Below are 20041 nucleotides of genomic sequence, written 5' to 3' on the forward strand. Positions count from 1 at the left end.
TTGAAAATGTTAGAGGGGACAAACATAGTATATTTAATACCAAATACAGACATAGTAATATTTAATGGTAAGACTTGTAGACAGTAGTTTTATTTTCCCTCATAATTTGAAATACCACAATACATTTCCATAAGGCATCGTACAACAATAAACCCAACCAGAATGCAAAACTGAACTCACTCGATGGCAACTCGGCCAAACCTTTAATGACATTTTAACTTCAGTTAGCTATGGGGGAAAAAATCGAGCACCTCATACTACAGGGGACTTTCTCAGGACAGGGTGAAACACCTGTTGACCGGGAGGTTCACCACCACAGATATGATCTAGGTTTTCTTTAAATAAGATGATTAATATCCCATTGAACAAGGCAGCTCTCCCATATTTAGACTTTAGAAAGATGACTAAAAAGCAGTGTTTCACTTCCTTCACTGGTTGAAAAGAAGGAACCAAGCTTCTGTTTAACAAGTTGATAACACTGTCATGCTGGAAAGATATAACCTTCTGAAATGGGGAAACCTGATCAAGCATGTAAATATATGTCTCATCTCTCAGATTATTCATGGCATGGCTTCTTTCCCACTCATTGTATAAATACAAACATATCTCAAGAGGAGTCACAAGAGGAAAACTGCATTATCCCCCTAAGAAAATCTGATCTCAGTCAATCTGCATTTTTAATTAAAGCAGCACATAAATGGAATACCCCATCAGGGGAAAGGTCCTTTTCTAGACACTAAATAACCTTAATTTATTTGAGTTTGTTTTCATTGTTACTCTTGTGTGTCCTTGTTTGTTGTTGTGTGTTGTTTGTTTTTGCATTGTTGAACAGATTTTACTGCGGCCCATGTCATTCGGCATCACTGATGGGTTTGGTTGGGTGTGGTCAGATGTATACCCTGTTGTACCTGTACATGACTGCAGCAAGGTGGGTTGATTTGCTCTATACAAACAACACCTGACCTCCTTCCTTGCCTCAGATGGACAAGAGTCATAATAATAATTGCCACATGTGCCAAAGAAGATGTCACTTGAACATAAACAAATGTTGTTTTGGAGCATTTGCTGAAATGACTTATTCTATAATTTTACTCCTGGGAAGAAAGTCTCTTTTAGCTGCATATACTGGCATGTACTTTGCTTGTGGCGCTTGGATGTGACACAGTGGATGTTCTAATTAGTGACAGACGTTTTGTGTTGGGCATAGTGTGAGACAGAGCAGGAGACAAATCACTTAGTGACCTCTTCATCATATCAGCTTGTCAGAACCTCTGACAGAATGGCCAATTATGGAATTGCTGATTTCTCAGATAGCTCACTTTGAGCCAGTCCCGGCTTGGCACATGTGGAACATTTCCTGAAACTCAACACACGTCAGTTCACCAAAAGCAAACAGAATATCCCAAACAGTGCTAATCTCATAAGGATATTTGAACAAAGCCAAATGTCAATAAACAAGAGATTTGGCTATATAAATATGGGAGGTGTAGAAATGTTTCCCTCAGAATCATTCTGGGACATCTGGAAAGAGGATGTTAACGTAAGTTATATAGAAACTTAGTTAGAATCATAAAATGAATATTAAAACAGATGATAAAGAATACCAGTAGGGAATTAAAAAAAATCTGTAAGGCCCAATCGCCACACTAACAGATGTACGTTCCAGTAAATCTGTGAGGGCTTTGGGCTGTCCCGCTGTCAAATTGGGCTACCGATTGAAGATGGTAAATGAAAATGGTAAACAAACGTGGGAGGAACAACTACAAGAAAAAATAAGTTCATTGGTAAGTGTATGATGTTGTTTTGACAAAAGCAAGTAAACTGATTATTTGACCGTTACCTCTCGTCCGATCAGGCAGTCGGTCCACTTAGTGCCTTGGCCCTGAAGAAAGTAAAAAATAAAAAAAATAATAAAAATAGTCCCAAACCCACAATTGTATGTAAAATGAAGTAAAACCCCAAACAATAAAGATGAATACTAATAATAAAACAGATAAGACATGTTGACAACAGTGTACTAGAATTAATAATAGGCTTTTTTAAAATATGTTTTGAGAAGTGTTTTCAAATATGTCACTGATGCTGCAAAGTGCTGTCCCATTTAAGGCGCTTACAGCCTCTCACACTTACAGGTGATGTCGACAGAGTCTGTGAGGATTCAGGGCTTAAAGGACCTGTATAGTATTTAGTGGCATCTACTGGTGAAGTTGCAGATTCCAACTCCCTCGCTTCACCCTTACAAGCGCAAAGGAGAAACTATTGTGGCTGTGAAACTGCCCTATCTAGAGCCAGTGTTTGGTTTGTTTGTTCTGGGCTACTGTAGAAACATCGGACCTAATTTGGCTGGGGACTTGAGCCTGTAAGCCCTAAATAGCAAATGTAAAATCTTTAAAATGTATTCTAAAACGTACAGGCAACCAGTGAGAGGAGGCACAAAACCCCTTCTTCCTTCTTACCTCTAGTTCTGACACTGTTCAACCACCCAATAAGTCTGACCCCTTAAAAAACAGAAGAAAATAGACCTTTGGGTACCCCACAGGAGAGGAGTCCCATGAATGGGGTAGTTCCTCCAGCTATCACAGAAAAACTTCAGGAGCAGAACCTCTGATGTCAACCCATTCTCAGAGGAAATTGCCAGTACAAGAGGGGTTTCTGGAAATGCACAGTATTTCAGAGACTCAGTTTGACACAATTTGAATGGTTTATCAAATTCACCAGTTAATCTTCACTTAACATTTTTGTCTTTATAAATCTTGGTGATTTAAAAAAAACAAAAAACAAATACATGTAGAACCTTTGTTTTTCTGTACTGTTACAAAACAAGCACATATTTGACAAAAGGTTTGACAGCTGAAAAGGACATTTTGAATCCAAGTGAGGTGGGGAATTTATCCTTAGTTATTTGTGACAGGCTGACAAAAACTGATTTACGCTTCCTTAAAGGTTGAACATGCATAGTTTATTTGGAGGAGTGGCCACTTATTCAAACCAATTAGCACACTGACAGAGAGGTATGACTTCCCTGACCTTTCTACCCTTGTAGCCATAAATAGAACAAATATAATGAACAAGGAGTGAAGAAAAGACGAGTAAGTGAATGAATAAATGAGGCAGATAAGGGTGTATTTCAACCACTTAAAAACTTTCATTGTTCCTTCAAGTGAAAACTCGCAGGACTGGACACTATTACTTGATATTGCACTGTTATCTGAAGTCATTAAAGTAAAAAGGGCTAACTCATTTAGATCTGATCTGTATTTCTCATTTTGTCACATGTGAAATATTCTAAGCTAAATGAAAAGAGATCTGTTGGTACTCTGTGAGGGTATTTTGACTGTTTTGTCACTTCATCAGGGCTCTGTTGCCGAAGGAGCCGGACTGACCACACTTTGTCACACCTCTGATGACGTTTTGATCAATTGAGAGCCATTAAAATACACCACAATGCTGTGATTTACCTCTGCCATAACTTCATAGATTGACAAATCTTAACAGCACACCATTAATCTATTGACAAAGTCAAGTGACTGATCAATTCATTTAAATTTTTGGAATATTGACTCCGTCCTAACAGAAATTACCTGATTGGAGGTGGCACTTCTAGCATTAACACAAAGAGATACATTTTCTTAAAAAATTTGCCTGATGAATTTGTTTTCTAATCTGCATGGCCCGTCATACATAGCTCTTAACAACGGAAGTAACAGAAAAGATTTATTTGGCAAAAAGTTTGTGTGCATGTGGTACACAGTATGATTAACTCTAAAAGAAATATGTGGGTCATGGTAACAACTAATCTTGTCTGGACTGTTTGTCCTCAAACTGAAAATTAAACAAGGCTGAGACTCTACAGCCGCCTTAAACATACGGGTGGATTACCGTCCTCAGAATCAGCACCTGTCAGTTCTTTTTCTGCCCAGAGCTTTCGTTTTTATCTTCTTACCTGCACAAGTCGATAGTGGGTTAGGTGTCAGCTGTCTGAACAAGAAGTCACATATTCTGTTAAAACAAAATAAGAAAGCACTGGATTTAAAAGCTGTGGATTCTGCGTAATTTCTCTCTGCAATATCACCTGCAGTATTATTCAGTTGAGACAACCCCTACACCTGCCTGTGTCTTTCTCTCACTATCTTTCACTGCTGGCCTGTCCTTCTCCCCTCCATAACCTTTGGTTAGTGCGAGTAGCGAGTAAATTGGGCAATAAGAAGACATTACCTGAGTGCTAATGGCAGTGGGCTATTTCCTCACAGCGGAAAGCATGGCAGAAGACATGCTATCATGAGCAATAAGCCTCATCCCTAAGGTAGCAATTAGATGCAGATTTAGATGTCATTCTAGACACCAAAGTATTGCGCAAAGTAGACTGCAAGATGCTGTATTTAACACTCTTCACAATTAAAACTGAGTTGATCTGCAGAAATGGAGAAACAGAGAGAGCAAACAGCCAATTGGCGGAGATCTTCAAAGCACTTGATGGCTCTGAATGTCCTCATAAGTGGTCAGATAATGCATGGTGGAGAGGGACAGTGAGATAGCAGGGTGAAAGTAATGATGTGTTGTTGTGGCTGATAAGCTGTATTTATCTCCTATCTTCCCATGTCTATGCACAATGGGGCCCTTGTATGGGTGATAGTAAAACACAGGGCTGTTCGATGGAAGGACCCATTAAATGGTCATAAAACTCACACTGGACTGGATTACATTGAAAGGAAGCTTTTGTTTCCAGTGTGGAAAAAATAAACAGGTGAGCTGGGAAAGAGATTGGAGAGTCGCAAGGTTGGAATTTCCCAATTTAGATCTTAAGCAGACTCTGAACCCGTGCTGTTTTATTTGTTCTGCCTCTATTGTGGTTTTATCAAATGTGACGACTTTATTAAGCTGCGATTGATTAGCTAAGATTATATCTGAAAGATGCAAGGGAGCTATACAGATCAGACGATCTGTCATTAGATTAAAACAAACTTTTAACTTTTCTAGCAATAATATATTTATTTAGATATCTTTATATAATTAGATCAAGAGCTTTAGTGACAAAGTGTTCCCAAACCTAAAAGCTAGGGGTAAGTATCACAACTATCACACAGTCAAAAGCATGCAATACACTGTGGGGGTTTATTTGAAGCTTCTTGTAGACATATGATTCATATATGAAGAGTTCTTAATTTATCCAATTCAATATAGTCAGAAGCTTAAGTCATACATCTTTGAAAGTGCACAATGGAAGATTTAATGGTGCTTAATTTTCTTTGTGTTAAATCTCTGTAACTATTGACATGTTAACTAAATGATCCACAACCAGCAGTTAAGGTTTCAAACAGCTAACTGAGAAAAGTAAAATATGTTGTTCTGACCCCCTTCGGACTCTCGATGCTTCAGCAGCATTTGTTGGACTTTGGGATTCTCAGTTGGAATTAAAGGTCTTAATGAATTAACTCAAGTAAGTCAGGCCAATTTGTAGCTGAGTGTCAGGACACTTGGCTCTGTTCTGCCACTGAAAGATCAAATGTGAACACGCCCCAGGCCTGAGGCAATATATGGCCAATTAAGGTCTTGCAGGGGGCTTGGGGGTTTGGACTTGATCTTATTTGGAATTTGTTCAAAAAGCAATACGTAGTGTGATACCTGATATCTCTGACTTGGAATTACAACTTGGAGGCTGACGTGAACGTTTTTTTTCCCATTTGGACGCTCGGTCTGAACAATATGAATGCTGGAATGGATGTATTCTGGAGCATGAACTCTGTAAAAAGAGATCTGCTAGCTCTACATGCTGGGATAAATAGCCTGGCATTAATGTCCTTGGGCATCGTTTTAGTTCTTGACATTAACATTATATTTACATTGCTATGCTAGTATCTTTTCCTGAGCAACTGGGAAAAAAAAAAAAAAAGAAAAAACTCGACTAATGACATGAATTCCAGGCTCAGCAAACAACTTAATTTTCTCTCTACCAGCAGTTCCTGAAAGTGCTGATACGCACCTGATGAGCGTAAAGAGTGGGAACGGGCCAAAGTAGGAAACACAGACAAAGGGAGATTCACATCCAGTGGGCTAGATGTCATATGGCAAAGCTCAATATTGGTTAATAAATGTTGGGTACAGAGACTGAGAAGTAGAAGTAAAACTCTAATAAATTACTTTTATCTTCTTAATGAGACAACATTAATTTTGGTCTCAAGGTCTGGCAGAAAGCGAGCTGATTTATTGTCTGCCTTTAACATTGTGGGAATTAGTCTAATTACCAGTGGTATGGAGAGCTGATTTTTACTTCATAGAAAGCCCATTGTGCACCCGTATCATTTATCACAGCCGCAGTCCGGACCTCGTACTCCAGGCCCGGTGGGAAAACTGCTGCTGATCGACAGCGTCACAATAAGCCTGAAGTAATAACAGATACAGGAATGTGCACGCACAAACAAACAAGAACCAAAGCACGTTGAACCAGCATTTATCAACACACCTGGAACATTATCTTCTATGTAGCTACCTAACAGTGTATAAATGATAGTAACTCAGGGATCTGTATCTTTCATGATCCATTGCATGGTGTTGACCTGTTGTCATATCATGCATGTTATCAAACTAAAAATCTGTAGAAGCTCTTTATTTGCTTAATTTCAGCTCCTGAACTTTCTCATCTATCAACAGCGTGAAGGGTCTTATCAGTAGGTTAAATAAATCAGCAAGGATCAGTGACCCAATGGGAGTCAATAACGTGCTGACTGAGCCAGCACACAGAGAGCACCTGGATTAGTTGTGGGACAAGGCAAGCTGTCTCAGAGCTGTGGTAATGATTGAAAAATATGCCTGTAATTGCTGATAAGCTCTTTAATGTTTCAGTAAACTCCTGTTGGCCGCTAAGTTCACTGACGCATAACTCGTCGATAAACCCTGGCTTTGTAGTGCAACGTCAAGGGCCGGCGGCCTCTTTGAACCAATTGTCCTCTCACGGTGTGGAGGGTGTGCGCTGCATCTCGAGAGTTCTGCGAAGGGTTCAAGAGGGCATGTGCATGCGAGGACATGTGTGACAGTGAAAGAGAAAGGAGGCAATGAGAGTTTAGGGTCGTCAGATACAATGTTAACTGAGATCAATGCAATCAGATAATCCATCTGATGATTCATCTTGCTGTTGCTTTTCTGTCTCAGTTGGAAGCATCATCCACACTGCTGAAGTGCCCGTCAGCCACACAGTAAATTGTACTCGTCGTATTGTAGCTGACCCTGACCTCTGAAAGGTTTTTCCCTAATGGATCAATATACGATCACATTACTATCTCTGCTATTTGTAGCCTGTGTGTGAAGTAAAAGGAAAACAAGACTGTGAGGCTATACTTAGGCATAACAGTGCTTTGAGCTAAATGCTAACGTCAACATGCTAACATCACACTCACAATGGCAATGCAATGATGTTTATCCGGTATAATGTTTACCAATCACCATCTTAGTTGTTAGCATGCTAACATAAGCTAAGTGCAGCTGAGGCTGGTGTGAATCTAGTTTTGCAGGTATAAACCAAAGTGTGCGACAAATATCATTTTGATCTGACGATGGCACTAAATGAAAAGTGAAAAGTTGCAATCCATCCAATAGCCGTTGAAATATTTCAGTCAGTATTTCAAGTGGTGGACCAACAGACACTGTCACTGCTTACATGACTCGGATATCTTTGTAATGTCAAACTATAAATATCTCAAAGTGAAATGGCCTTCGTGGACTAGGGCTATATTATACTAGCAGACTCACTAGGAAAAGGATTACACCTGTACCGCGCAGAAAGGTAGGAAAGATAAATGTTTTATCTTGCTCAGTGGACCTGGAGGCTGGGTTTCTAACTAGGTAAAGTGGACAACTGTCCTGGGCACCCAAAATTCCTGGCATTATTTGAGTTACAATTTGATGAATTGAAAATGTTTCACAATTATCAACGCTGAAGTTCAGTATCAACTAAGACTGGTTTTGCATTAGGCCTGTAGCCTATACGCAATTGTTTGGCCCTGCAGCTCACATTGTTTGTCACAAAAACATCCAAAAATCAGCTTTTATTTGTTACCCCCTGCCCTTCTGTTTGTTTGTGTGTCTGTCAGCAGGATTACGGAAAAACTACAAGCCTGATTTTTATGAAACTTGGTGGAAGGGTGTAGCTCACACCAAAGAGGAACCCAGGGAACACGAAATTGGGTTTTTCTTCTTTACTTTTGTTAACATTGCAAGATAGGTCAGTTGTAACACCATGCATGAACCCATCCTAATCAAAGTGAATGTGTACCAGACATACAACTAAACATAACAACCAGCCACCTCAAACATCACTATAACAGAACACTTTGGTGGAGATCTGCACTCTCCAACCTTCTGGTTTATTATTTATTCATTTACTAACTTCCCTAACTTGTTTGCTTGCTTTATAAGTTTGTATTATTTAAAGTTGGGCACCATCCTGCAAACAGATGATGTTGTTGGTTGTCTGACCTAAGTAGCCTTAATATGATATGCATTTAATTAATATAAAAACGGCTAATATTGGACTAACACACCTTACATGCACACACACAGCACTATTTGATTTCCTCAAGGAGAACAACAGTGTGCAGAGGCGTTTGACACTGGCGCAGTTTCAGGCACCGATTCAATTTCATTTGTGCACCTCTGTCAACAGGCCCGGGTGACGGATTTACCCGTGGCCTGGCTATTTAAATTACTTTCAAATCATAAAAGCAAAGGAAACGAGGCTTTGCAGTGGGGGGAAAGGTTGAGAGAAACAGGCAGAAAGCAGCGCTGATTTCCCTGGAGCAAATTACCTCTATATCAGCGCCGGAGACAGGCGGTAATCTGCCTGATAGAGAGCCGAGGGTGAGAGACATAGAGCCACAATGGTGAAGGAGGAAGAGAGAGAGAGAGAGGTGGGCGGACCTGCAAGACCGCTCCAATCTTCTGGAGGTCAACTGCACGCGCGCGCGCACACACACACGCCAGTTGTGTGTGTGTGTGTGGGGCGGGGGGGGTTTGAACAGATTCTGTTTTATTCATATCTGCAGAATGGATTTCAATTCCCTTAGATACACGATTTAGAGGTGTTTGGGTGGAGGCTGCAGTCTGTAACACTGTGACACCTAAAACTAACACATCTGCACAGGCTGTGTGCTGCTGCAGGGGTTTGGCTGCTCGTGAACTTAAAAACTGGTAAAAAGTTATTGAATTAAAATCTTTTAGACCAAACACCAGCTTTATTTATCTCTGGGTTAGACGTTCATTTCTAGAAGGATGATTTAACCATCATGGTGAATATTGTCTGATATGGCTGCAATAAACTTATTTTCAATATTAATTAATTCTGATGATTATAAATTATTTGGTGAAAGATTCCCATCTAAGTTCCTAAAGTTCAAGGTGGTATCATAGACATTCACATGTAAGAAGATGGAACCACTGAATTTGTGCCATTTTACATTTAAAGCCCACTCAAAGCATTATCAGAATTGTTGCTGATTAATTCTTTGGTGATTTAATTGTTTCAGCTCTGTTGTGTAATGTGGTGGACAGGTGATACAATGAAGTCATGCAATAGAGGATGTCTCGCACATTCAGGGCCTGAGGACATTGAGGTCAGGTCCTCCATTTTATTTCTTTTTTTGTACATCCCAGAACTAAAAACGTACAAATGGTGGTTGCCCTTCCAAGTCTGCAGTTTTATGCTCAGCATGTACAGTTTTATTTTAGGCCAGCAATAAAGTAAATCATAAATAAATAAAAGATTCCGCATTTCATCACCAGACTAGAAGTCTCTGAAACAGAATTTAGACATAAATGACATTTTTGCCTATAACTAAACTTTAAAATCTGCACGACAATTATGCCAACAGGCTTTTTCTGTTTGTTTGTTTGTTTGTTTGTTTTTGGGGTGAGGGGTATTAGTCAGCATTAAGTTTACTAAAAAAAACGACGTTTCGTTTAGGTCTTTAAAGAGTCTAGTTTTTCCTTTTACATAAAGTTTAACCCTAAATGTGATGAGAATTAGTGTGTTGGCCCTAACATGCAGATTCTCAGTATAAAATGAATTCGGTTTCAAAAGAAGGAGCATTACCTAAAACGGTGTTTGCAGCATAATTAGACGAGGTTTTTAGACTATTACTTTTTACAAGGTTTTATTTTTGTCAGTGAAATCACAAATCAGATTCAACTGACAGACCTCCAGCCACGTTGAAAAGAATAAGACAGACTCCACTTCAGCTGATGCACCTCCGCTTTTCAGGCTTAAATTGGCATTAGTTCACCTTAAGCAGAGAGCCAATTAACTTATAGCCTCTTCTGCCAAGTCATTACACTTTTATACGATTTGTGTGCTGTTCTTGATCGTTAAATTTAATGGCATTGCTATGGCCTTAGTATGAGAATGAAGCAAGCCATTAATATTAATGATTTAAATACTAGAGTGGACACTTTTTTTTAATCAGAAGTACCCAATAATCTTAAAACTGCTGAAAAACAACCAATATTTGGTGCTGAGGTGTGGAGGATGTTTGCAGCACTGATAATTAGTTCGGACAATCAAAGCGGTGTATATAGTTCTTTGTTTATGGCATGGTAGCCGCAATCTGTGGTGAGTGTGAGGAGCTGGCAGTAAGATAGATACTGAAAATACAATTGCCTAATCTTCTAATGTACCTCCGCTCTTTGATGCAGTTGAAGGTGTTTGCAGGCGGGACAAGGGTTGGACATTACCTCACTCTGAATGCTTTCTGGGGGGAGAAACGAGCGAGTAATTAGCTGATTAGAGGCCCGTCAGAGCAGCTCAGCCTTCAGCCAATCCCAGCTCACACCGTCCGGCCTGCAGGGGTGGAGAAGGACGGCTGATGGAGTGGAGACACATACCTCTGTTGTTTGTGAAGTTAGTGTTAAACACCAGAGCGGACGCAATGTTGCCGAGTGACACGTGGTGTAATTCAAGGAAATAGATGGAGGGACGCACATGCAAGCGTCTGTGATTTAGAGTCTGTCAAAAAAAAAAAAGTATTTCTAGGGAAATAAGCCGAGTCGTTAGGATACAAGCTGATAATGTATTAATGGTAATTTTTCTGAATAGCATACAACTTTGTGCAAAAGATAAGGAGAACATATGAGTTTGTGACTGGAAGAGGCTCCGCTGTCTGCGCGCTGACGCACGGCACAGGTGCGCACCCGCCAAGCTTGACGCGTTTGTTTTTGTAAAAAGACTCTGCAGTCCACCTGAGGGAAGCCGCCATGGAGAAATCGAGAAACTTCAGAATTGACGCCCTGCTCGCCGATGAGACCAACCGGAGGAGCCGAGACCTCTCCCCGGGTCTGAACAGCGACAGCCCCGCAGACAGCCCGGTCTCCTGCCGCCGAGCGGACACCCCGTCTCCGCGGGCCGCACAACTTCAGACCGGAATAATCCCCAAACCGGGTATCCTAAATCTCCCGCATCCAGGACTCGCTTCGATTCCCGGCATGTATCCTGCACCCATGTACCCATTATCGGCGTTAGGTGGGCAGCACCCCGCCTTCGCATACACCGGCTTCACACAGCTCACACAGACTTACCCAGAGCACCTGAAGGCGGCTGCCATGGCGGGATCTCTGCCCCTGGAGCACTGGATCCGCGCAGGGATCATGCTGCCTCGACTGCCAGATTACAGCTGTGAGTATGATCGGATAAGATTCTGTTATAATAGGTCCAACATATTCAAACGTTAAAACCAAAACTTTCAAATCCAAATGAATAAGAATTGACAGGTGCAATTGTATTGTTTTCAAATAATTCAAGGACAGACAGAATTCAGTCAATTGTCAATTGTTTTCCGTTATCAGTTTACAGGAAGGGAGAGGATTAAATCAGGCGGGTAGATTTCTGAACAACCGCTGAAGTGTCGTAAACCATTTTAACACACTCACTGATAATGGCATGAAAGACATGAAGTTAAGTTTCATTTTACAGCTCGACTTGTTCTGTTTAGATGATGATGGTGATGCTGATGATGCTGATGATGATTATTATTATTATGGTCGATAATAGGCCCAATTCATCATTATATTTATAGCTGATTTAGTATTTAAATTATATTATAGGCTATTCGATTTATTTTTTTCTAAAAAAAAATTCTAAATCTTATTTCTATGATTCAGATTTTTTCTTTTAAATTAAACATTAATATTTTGACGATGTCCGAGATTAGACACAGTTTTCTTTATTCAAACAGAAAAAAGCACCCTGTCCTAAATTAATTACACAGTCAGTATAATTATAATTTACAACCTAGTTTTGTCTTTCAAAGTCTTTCAAGACATGCTTTGTATAATATTGTCTCCAAAACACCGGAGATTTACATATATTATTTTGCATTAATAACAGCCACACGTTGTCCCGTTCAGTACACTGGCGTAGTTTTACTGCGCATCTGTGTGTCATATTTTAATTTTGGCCCATTTATTCCTCTATAAACGCCAACCCGATGAAAATTGTCTTTGTGTGATGAAGAAACTATAAACAAACACCTAAAACGTTCTGTAGTTCATCAATAAAATCCCAAAAGCCTTCATTGAATTTTCATTAAGTTAATGGCATGCCTGTGTTTTTATGGCCTCTGCGCCTTCTTCTGCCATGTCCCCCCGTCAACAATAAACTGGAGTAAAGCTATTATAGTTAATGATGGCCAGAGAGTGCGGGCACATGTGTGCCTGTTCCCACCCACAAAATTCCATTGAACTTCCCATGTCCTTGGCATTATATAAATAAGACAGTGGCAGTTATTGGCCAAACACTTCAGACACATTTAAGACTTGATTCTCCTGTAAAAGGCCACATGTTTTAAAGTTTTAGTTTTTAAATAAAAATCTTCAACTAAAAAGTAGATCAATGAGGCTCTATAGGCTGAAATTAAATAAGATGAAAGTTCTCATAAAATAAACTTTGCTCTTCCTCCTCCTCCAGCGGGCCCTCAGTCTGGTTTGTTAGGGAAGTGCCGGAGGCCACGCACCGCCTTCACCAGTCAGCAGCTGCTGGAGCTGGAGAACCAGTTTAAGCTCAACAAGTACCTGTCCAGACCCAAGCGCTTCGAAGTGGCCACCTCACTCATGCTGACTGAAACACAGGTAAGAGAGACCAGCACTTCACAAACCAAAAGGTTCATTTCAAGGGAAAACAATAAAGGTCATTCACAGAAACAAGAATGAGGGGAGAACCCATTGCAATGAATACTCCAAAAAGACAAAGTAGACTGAACATTAGACATTATATTCCTGCTGATGTTGACTCAAAGTGAATACAAACTGCAGGCCATGAGCACATTTATCCAACAGGATAACTGGATTTGAACAGACTTATACTTCAGTAACTATAAAAACAGGCGCATTTATTCAGTAACTCTTGCTGGTATAAGACTTTTCATTCATGTGGTTTTATTTTATTCTTTTTTATTTAGCTGAGAGAGCTAACTGAAATCTCTTTAAGCAATGTCCTGGCTGAGATATGCAGCAACAAATATGAGTACCAGACAAACAACATAAGACAAATAACCCAAAATATTCCTCGCAGTCAGAGTTAAAACGAAATATGATTATAACATCCTGAATACATTTTTAAAATGTATTTATATAAAATATTTCATCCTAAAACACAACAAAAAAACAAACCTTGAAAATAAGTAAAAACAGTCCATTAGAACTGTCGGAGCCATCGCATTAAAAGTTAGCCTACATTTTAATATTTTCATTCTGGGAAACTGGTGTCTGGTTCAAACCTGATTAATTGCCCAACAAACTGTGACTGAGATGTGCTAAAAAGTCTCCTCAGATTCACAAGGAGGAGTCAATGTGTTACCTGAAAAAAATAAAATCTGTTTCAAGAGTCTGTATGTAAGATTTGATGAAGAAATTATGTTTTGTGTTTCTATTTTCATTGTACATTCCTTCATAACTCTGGTGATGTTGATGTTGATTGTTTATGATATTTCATCATAAATAATGATTTATTTGAACTTCTTTCAAATCCACACCACAACAAAATTCTTTTTTCATTCGTACATTAATTGTTTAAAGGCAGGTTGCTTTTATTGTGTCCCAAACAGAAGAAGTAGGAAAAACAAAGAAAGTTTTATGAATTACAAATAATTTGTTTGTTTTGTTGGAGGTTCTGTACTTGTACTTCTGTAGTTGTTTGGTCTTTAGTGTGAATCGAAAAGTGAATATTAAGATGTAAGATTTTTTGCAGCATTATTAAAGGCATGTCAAGTCATAAAATATTACAATCACAACAGCTTTGGCAAAACTGGAAAAAAGAAGGAACCTCATAAAGAGCAACCGAGGAGGGATCCTTCTTCCAGGACTGGCAAACATAATGCGAGAAAATATCTAAAATATATCAAAATGTACTGGTAGTTTAAAATAGTAGTAGTAAAATTACTTCTACTACTAGACTTCTGCTGCAAATGATAGATGTAATAACAAAAAAACCCTCTGGACTATATATTTCCTAAACATGGCCATCTTTTGAACACAATTTCTTTGCTCTGTCACATCTCGGCAGGTCAAAATCTGGTTCCAAAATCGGAGGATGAAGTGGAAACGCAGTCGGAAGGCGAAGGAACAGGCCACCGCCTCGGCCCAGTCTGAAGCACAGCGACTACGCAGCGGAGGGAAAGCAGCCAAAGACAAATCTGATGAGAGCAGACAAGCTGTGAACCCAGACGACAGAGGAATAGATCTTGATTTGGAGGATGGAGAAGAGGAGGAAGAGGACGAGGAGGAGGACGAGGAGGAGGAAGAAGAGGAGGAAACCCAGCATGGTTTTCCTGTTGCTATGGGTAACGGCATAGGGATGCCACGATCCACGGACTTCTTGCAGCGCAGCACTGATGTTGGCTACAATCCCCACAGCCCTTTCTCTGATGATGAGCTGGAGGGAGTGCAAGTAGGAGGAGGTGACAGGAAGATCGGAGCGGGACTGTGAAAAGACACCCAGAGGAGTTACACTGGGACGTGTCTGTGTTTGTGGGGACTGGAGAAGACATTTCCAGACCTAAAGAACTTTGTCTGGTCTGTTATGTGAAGTATTATGTGTTCCATTCAGGAAATTTGTTGGAGTCACTAATTATTCACACAGATACACACAGGTTTATAACACAAATATACTGTATAAACTATCTGTGAATAAAATCATCCCTAAGTACTGTACATTTCGTTGCATGCTGAAAAAAGGTGCTAATTTCCGCACTAAATTTAGCTGTTTTCATGGGTCATCACCTTCTGGTCACCTTGTCTTTGCTTCATCCACTGACAGCAGGGGCTCCACCCAGTGAACACACACACACACACACACACACACACACACACACACACACACACACACACGACTACAAGAATGAAGGATGTGAAGTACGACAAGTGAACTGTGGTGCGTTCAGGCACCGTGAGAATGTACAGTAGGTGCAGCATCCACTGCATCATGAAGACAAAAAGAAGTCAAAGTAAAACAAGCTGGGTGCTGTTGAGACTGAAGCAAATACTTTGCAGAACATCCCATGCATTACATTTACTTTTGTGCATTTTGTGTGTATAATGATGTTTCTTCTGTTCTTGATGGTGTTTCTGAATTTGTTCTTGTCACTTACATGTAAATTAACTTAATTTATTTGAATGATTGCAAAGATGAATCATACATGCATTTATCTGAAACTTGTTTGTGGTGTAACTGTGAAATAAAACAAATGACAGCAAAAAATAAATGAAGAATGAGCTGAAGAAATTGAATATTTGATTAATGTTCCTGATTAGTTTGTCCCATCAAATGTTAATAAATAACAACAATAAAATAGTGATAACAAAGGGCAGCCAGAAATGAGATATAAGATCAATGTCCCCAAAGTCAAACTGACCCCCTTTTTGTTCTTGAACAAGTTGAATGAGGTTGTTGTGCGCAAGACTTAAAATCCCTCTCCACTCAAAAATAGGTTTCTCTTCTTGTTCTACAGTTGGATGTTTGAGCCTCACTGTGCATGTACAGTATGGTGTATGTGCACTAAAAGGATGGTTTCACATTTATCTGCTAAAAGTGGAAAGTTTGAGCTCACTGAAAATCTGATTTTAAGGGGCGGGACCTACAAGTGTGATTTGTAACATCACAAAAAGTTTGGAAGTCAATCCTGGTCCAACTTAAACAAGTGTGATGTAGAAACCTGAAGCCTCCTGTGCACACACACTAAGAATGGACTTTAAATGAACAGCATTTGCATATTCACAGATTCTGAATAAGGAGTAGATGCCTTTTTCGGAATTTTAATGTAGAAATTATCATTATTTTACAGGAGAAATATATCAGACACACATTATTGTTCCAAGTAAACTATTTATATGTGTCATAATACATGTCTGGAGAGTGGATCTCCAGGTGTACAAACACATCAGGGCTTTGAGCTAAATGCTAACATGCTGACGTCTACCAGGTATAGTATTTACCATGGTCATCGTCTTAGTTTAGTGTGTTAGCATGCTAATATTTGCTAATTAGCACTAAATGCCAAGTACAACTGTGCCTGACAGGAATGTCATTTTTTATTTTTTTATTTTTTTTGCAAGAAATTTGGTAATAAACAAAAACAGAAGATATTCTTGTCTGATGGAGCTAAAATCAAAGCTCACCGACAAGATTATAATTCATCCCGAGGGGGGAACACGACTGTGTGCTCTTAATTTCATAGCAGTCCATCCGAGAGTTAGGCCTCAAGAGAAATATCACTCAGAACCACAAATGTCAACGTACTGGTGGCACTGGAGGGAAACTCAGAGGACCACCAAAGTCAGTAGGATTCATCCTCTGTGGAACATTAATGTCTGAATAAAACTGGTGTTCTGACTGACATTGGCATCAAGACAGAGTTGTGATCAAAATAAAGAAATCCCACAAAGGTCTGTGTAAAATGGCTCATGTTTTCATTAACAGTCCAACACAATGGAGAAATAAAACATTTTGGGTTCGCATCTCCTTCAACTCTTTCCTGTTCACCCACAGTCACTGCGCTGTGACTGCAAGCAAAGCGAAGCAAAAGTTATCCTCAGTTCACAGTTTTAATTTATTACAAAGCCTCTCAGATATTAATTACTCGGTGGGGTTTACTGATAGCCAAATAATTAAGTTAATGAAGAGGAAGTAAAGCAATCAAAAGCCTGATGGTGATGTCACACAGGCCCATTTTAATTTCCAAGAGCAACAGCATGATGAGTGTGTATAACTGCAGCGGGGCGTTTTTATTGGGAGCCATGTAAGGGTTGTGATTAAAGAGCAGATTGGAGGACACGCAGTATGGTGTCATTAAGCCCCGTCTCAGACCACAGTCCCATGTTTATATAGTGATTAAATGTATTCTTAACTGGCTGGGCAGACATTGTCCGCCTTGTAGCTCAGCTGGTGGAGCGTGCGCCCCACGTAGGATGAGTCCTTGCCACAGCAGCCCAGATTCGATTACAACCTTCGCCCTGTGCTGCTTGTCGTCCCCCCTTTCTCTCTCCCCCCTTTCCTGTCTATCTTCACCTGTCCTATCAAAATAAAGGCATAAAAAGCCCATAAAATGTCTTACTGGAGTTTTAGTGGAGACTTTGTTGTGATTATAGGTAAATTGAATAGTGTATTCTGCTCGGAAAAAAAAGGTATCAGCAATCATCTCTACAATTAATCACCATGTCATCAAGTCTCTACAACAGAAGAAGGCCTAATGGTCCAATTTTTATTTGAATCACATATCACTCGCTTATTATGATTTAGGTTTTTTTATTGGGTTATGTATGGTGCTGACATTAATTAAAGATGAATGGCCACCAAACCCACATTATTAAGTCAATATACTTTTTGAAAAACTGCATTAAAAGTAGTTTGATTGCTTTGCTCTCTGAATGTTTGGGCAAATACAATGATGTGCTATCATTTGAATTTAACATGCAATTACATTTATATGCAAAGTCATCCACTTTCCGTCTCATTGTTGTCTCATGTAATTAATATTATACAAATTAACTCAGTTCAGTTTAATGCTATCAGTCAGTTTTATACTATTATGTATCTATTCTGTGACCTGAATATATTTCAGCTACACTGCCACTGCAAATGTTTTTCTTTTTTTTGTCATACTTTATCATATTTTGTTGCCAAACATGGTCAACATTTATTTAGAACATTTACATAATTTTAAAAACTGTGATGTTGGTGTTGGCTATCAAAATTTGTGACTAGTCAGACTGTAACATTTGAGGATCAATTATATGAAATAGATGACAGTGTTGACCAAATAATGTCAGGTGAGATCTGCAGACACACTTCAACCCTACAGTTTGTGTTATTACACGCAGGATTTGGTCAACAATTGTCAAAATGTGTGACCCTGTTTATTCACTATGGGGGTTGTAATCTATCAAAATGAAGCAATAAATGCTAAAAAAAAATATTTCAGTGGCAAAACAACTGAAATTCCCATTTACCCTCTATCACAGGTTTTTTTTTAAATGAAGAAACCTCAAGTAGAGCAACAGAGTGATGGAAAAATTAAGATCCACACAATAATAAATGCTGAGTAACTTTGTTTGCACTTAAACAGCTAAACATGCAGTTGTTTATGTGACAGCACAACTTTAACCAACCTGGTTAAAGCCTATCAATACAGTTGATAATTAATATGAAGCTGCAAACCCATGCAGCAAAATCGCCAGTTCAATTCACCAGATCAACGCTTCCAGGTTCACGTTAAACATAAAGACCTTCAAAGGACTTTTCATTTAACTTTTTAGGCTTGATTTAATAGGGGAGAATAGAATACATAACAACCCAGCAGACTGAACCTCTATCAAACTGCAGCTTTTAATTTGGCTGATGAAAAATCATGCGAATCAATAGGAGCTCATTTAGTTGTGTGACTTGTCAGCTGTATGACAAATGCCATTTGGGCTGTTTTATGACACAGGCCCCTCTGACACAGTACAAAAATCACAGCTAATTGATAAGGCAGTGGAGCAATATATGGAGGTCATTGATTCCGTTTCTCCTCTAATTTAATCTGAATACACCAGTCATGTTGATTAAAAATTCCCTGCGTAAATTACAGTTACTGCTGATAATGCTGTCAGATTTTCTCAACAGCCAGTGGGAGAAAAGTGCTGACGGCCTCCCCTACCTCTGTCTTTTTTAAACCTAATAATGCATAGTGAGCCTGTGTCTTTCTATAAAGATGTTTCACTGTCTATTGAATCACTCAAGTCACCCCCCCTTACTTGAGATGTCAGCTCGGCCCCTAAAACACAGAGCGGTTACCAGAAACTCCCATTTTCATAGTTAGACAAATAAATCGGCCTCTTTTTTTTTTTTTTTTTTTTGTTGCTTTGTTGGATTGTAAATCAGAGACCCCCCTTTAAAATATTTACACTCTGTAGTTTAATCAATCAGCAAAAATGTCGTTCTCATTACGTAAATATGAACAGATTGTGCGATCTTTTAACGTAATCACACGTATTGGGTGCAGGTTTCCCCGGGCCCCTGTCCTGTCACTTAACTAATGGGCGAGTCAGGGAGTGAGTGACGGGGCCCAATAAATTCACATCTGTCCGACTTAAAACGCTGTTCTAAAGCACGAAAAAGCCACCGTTTTTTGCCAATAAAGTTTATTGAAAAGGCGTGGGGGGGTATTCATGAGCGTCATTTATTGTTGCAGGAAATGTATGTCCCATTTTTTTTTTTTTTTTTTTTGAAGCAATTATTGTGGATATAGAGATGTTCGCGGTGTCAGTGTAACCTTCAATTCTGCTGATCAGCAACAGCATTTAAACTGCATCAAACGAAAGAAAACACCAACATTTTAGTTTTATTTTAGGTTAAATCAGCTGATTCTGAAAATAAAGAATGCACAAAAAGTCTGATTTAAAAATTGGTTTAATTTAGGCTTATAATTAGCTTTTTTTAAATAGTGATAAATAAGAGAACCAAAGAGCAGCAGATAACCATTTAAAAAATAAAATACTCTAAAACTCTTATTATAGAAGCATATAATAA

The 20041-nt window shown here is 39.2% G+C and overlaps 1 protein-coding gene across 1 annotated transcript; it reads left to right on the plus strand.

Moving 5' to 3' along the window:
- Positions 1-409: 409 nt before the first annotated feature.
- On the plus strand, positions 410-15757 carry mnx2b (motor neuron and pancreas homeobox 2b). Its single transcript, XM_051379116.1, has 4 exons — positions 410-928; positions 11210-11656; positions 12947-13107; positions 14540-15757. The coding sequence occupies exons 2-4, from the start codon at positions 11239-11241 to the stop codon at positions 14960-14962; spliced, it is 1002 nt and encodes a 333-aa protein (XP_051235076.1). The 5' UTR covers positions 410-928; positions 11210-11238; the 3' UTR covers positions 14963-15757.
- The last annotated feature ends 4284 nt before the right edge of the window (positions 15758-20041 follow it).

The sequence above is a fragment of the Dicentrarchus labrax genome, unplaced genomic scaffold, assembly GCF_905237075.1.
Source record: "Dicentrarchus labrax unplaced genomic scaffold, dlabrax2021, whole genome shotgun sequence".
Classification (NCBI taxonomy): Eukaryota; Metazoa; Chordata; class Actinopteri; family Moronidae; genus Dicentrarchus; species Dicentrarchus labrax.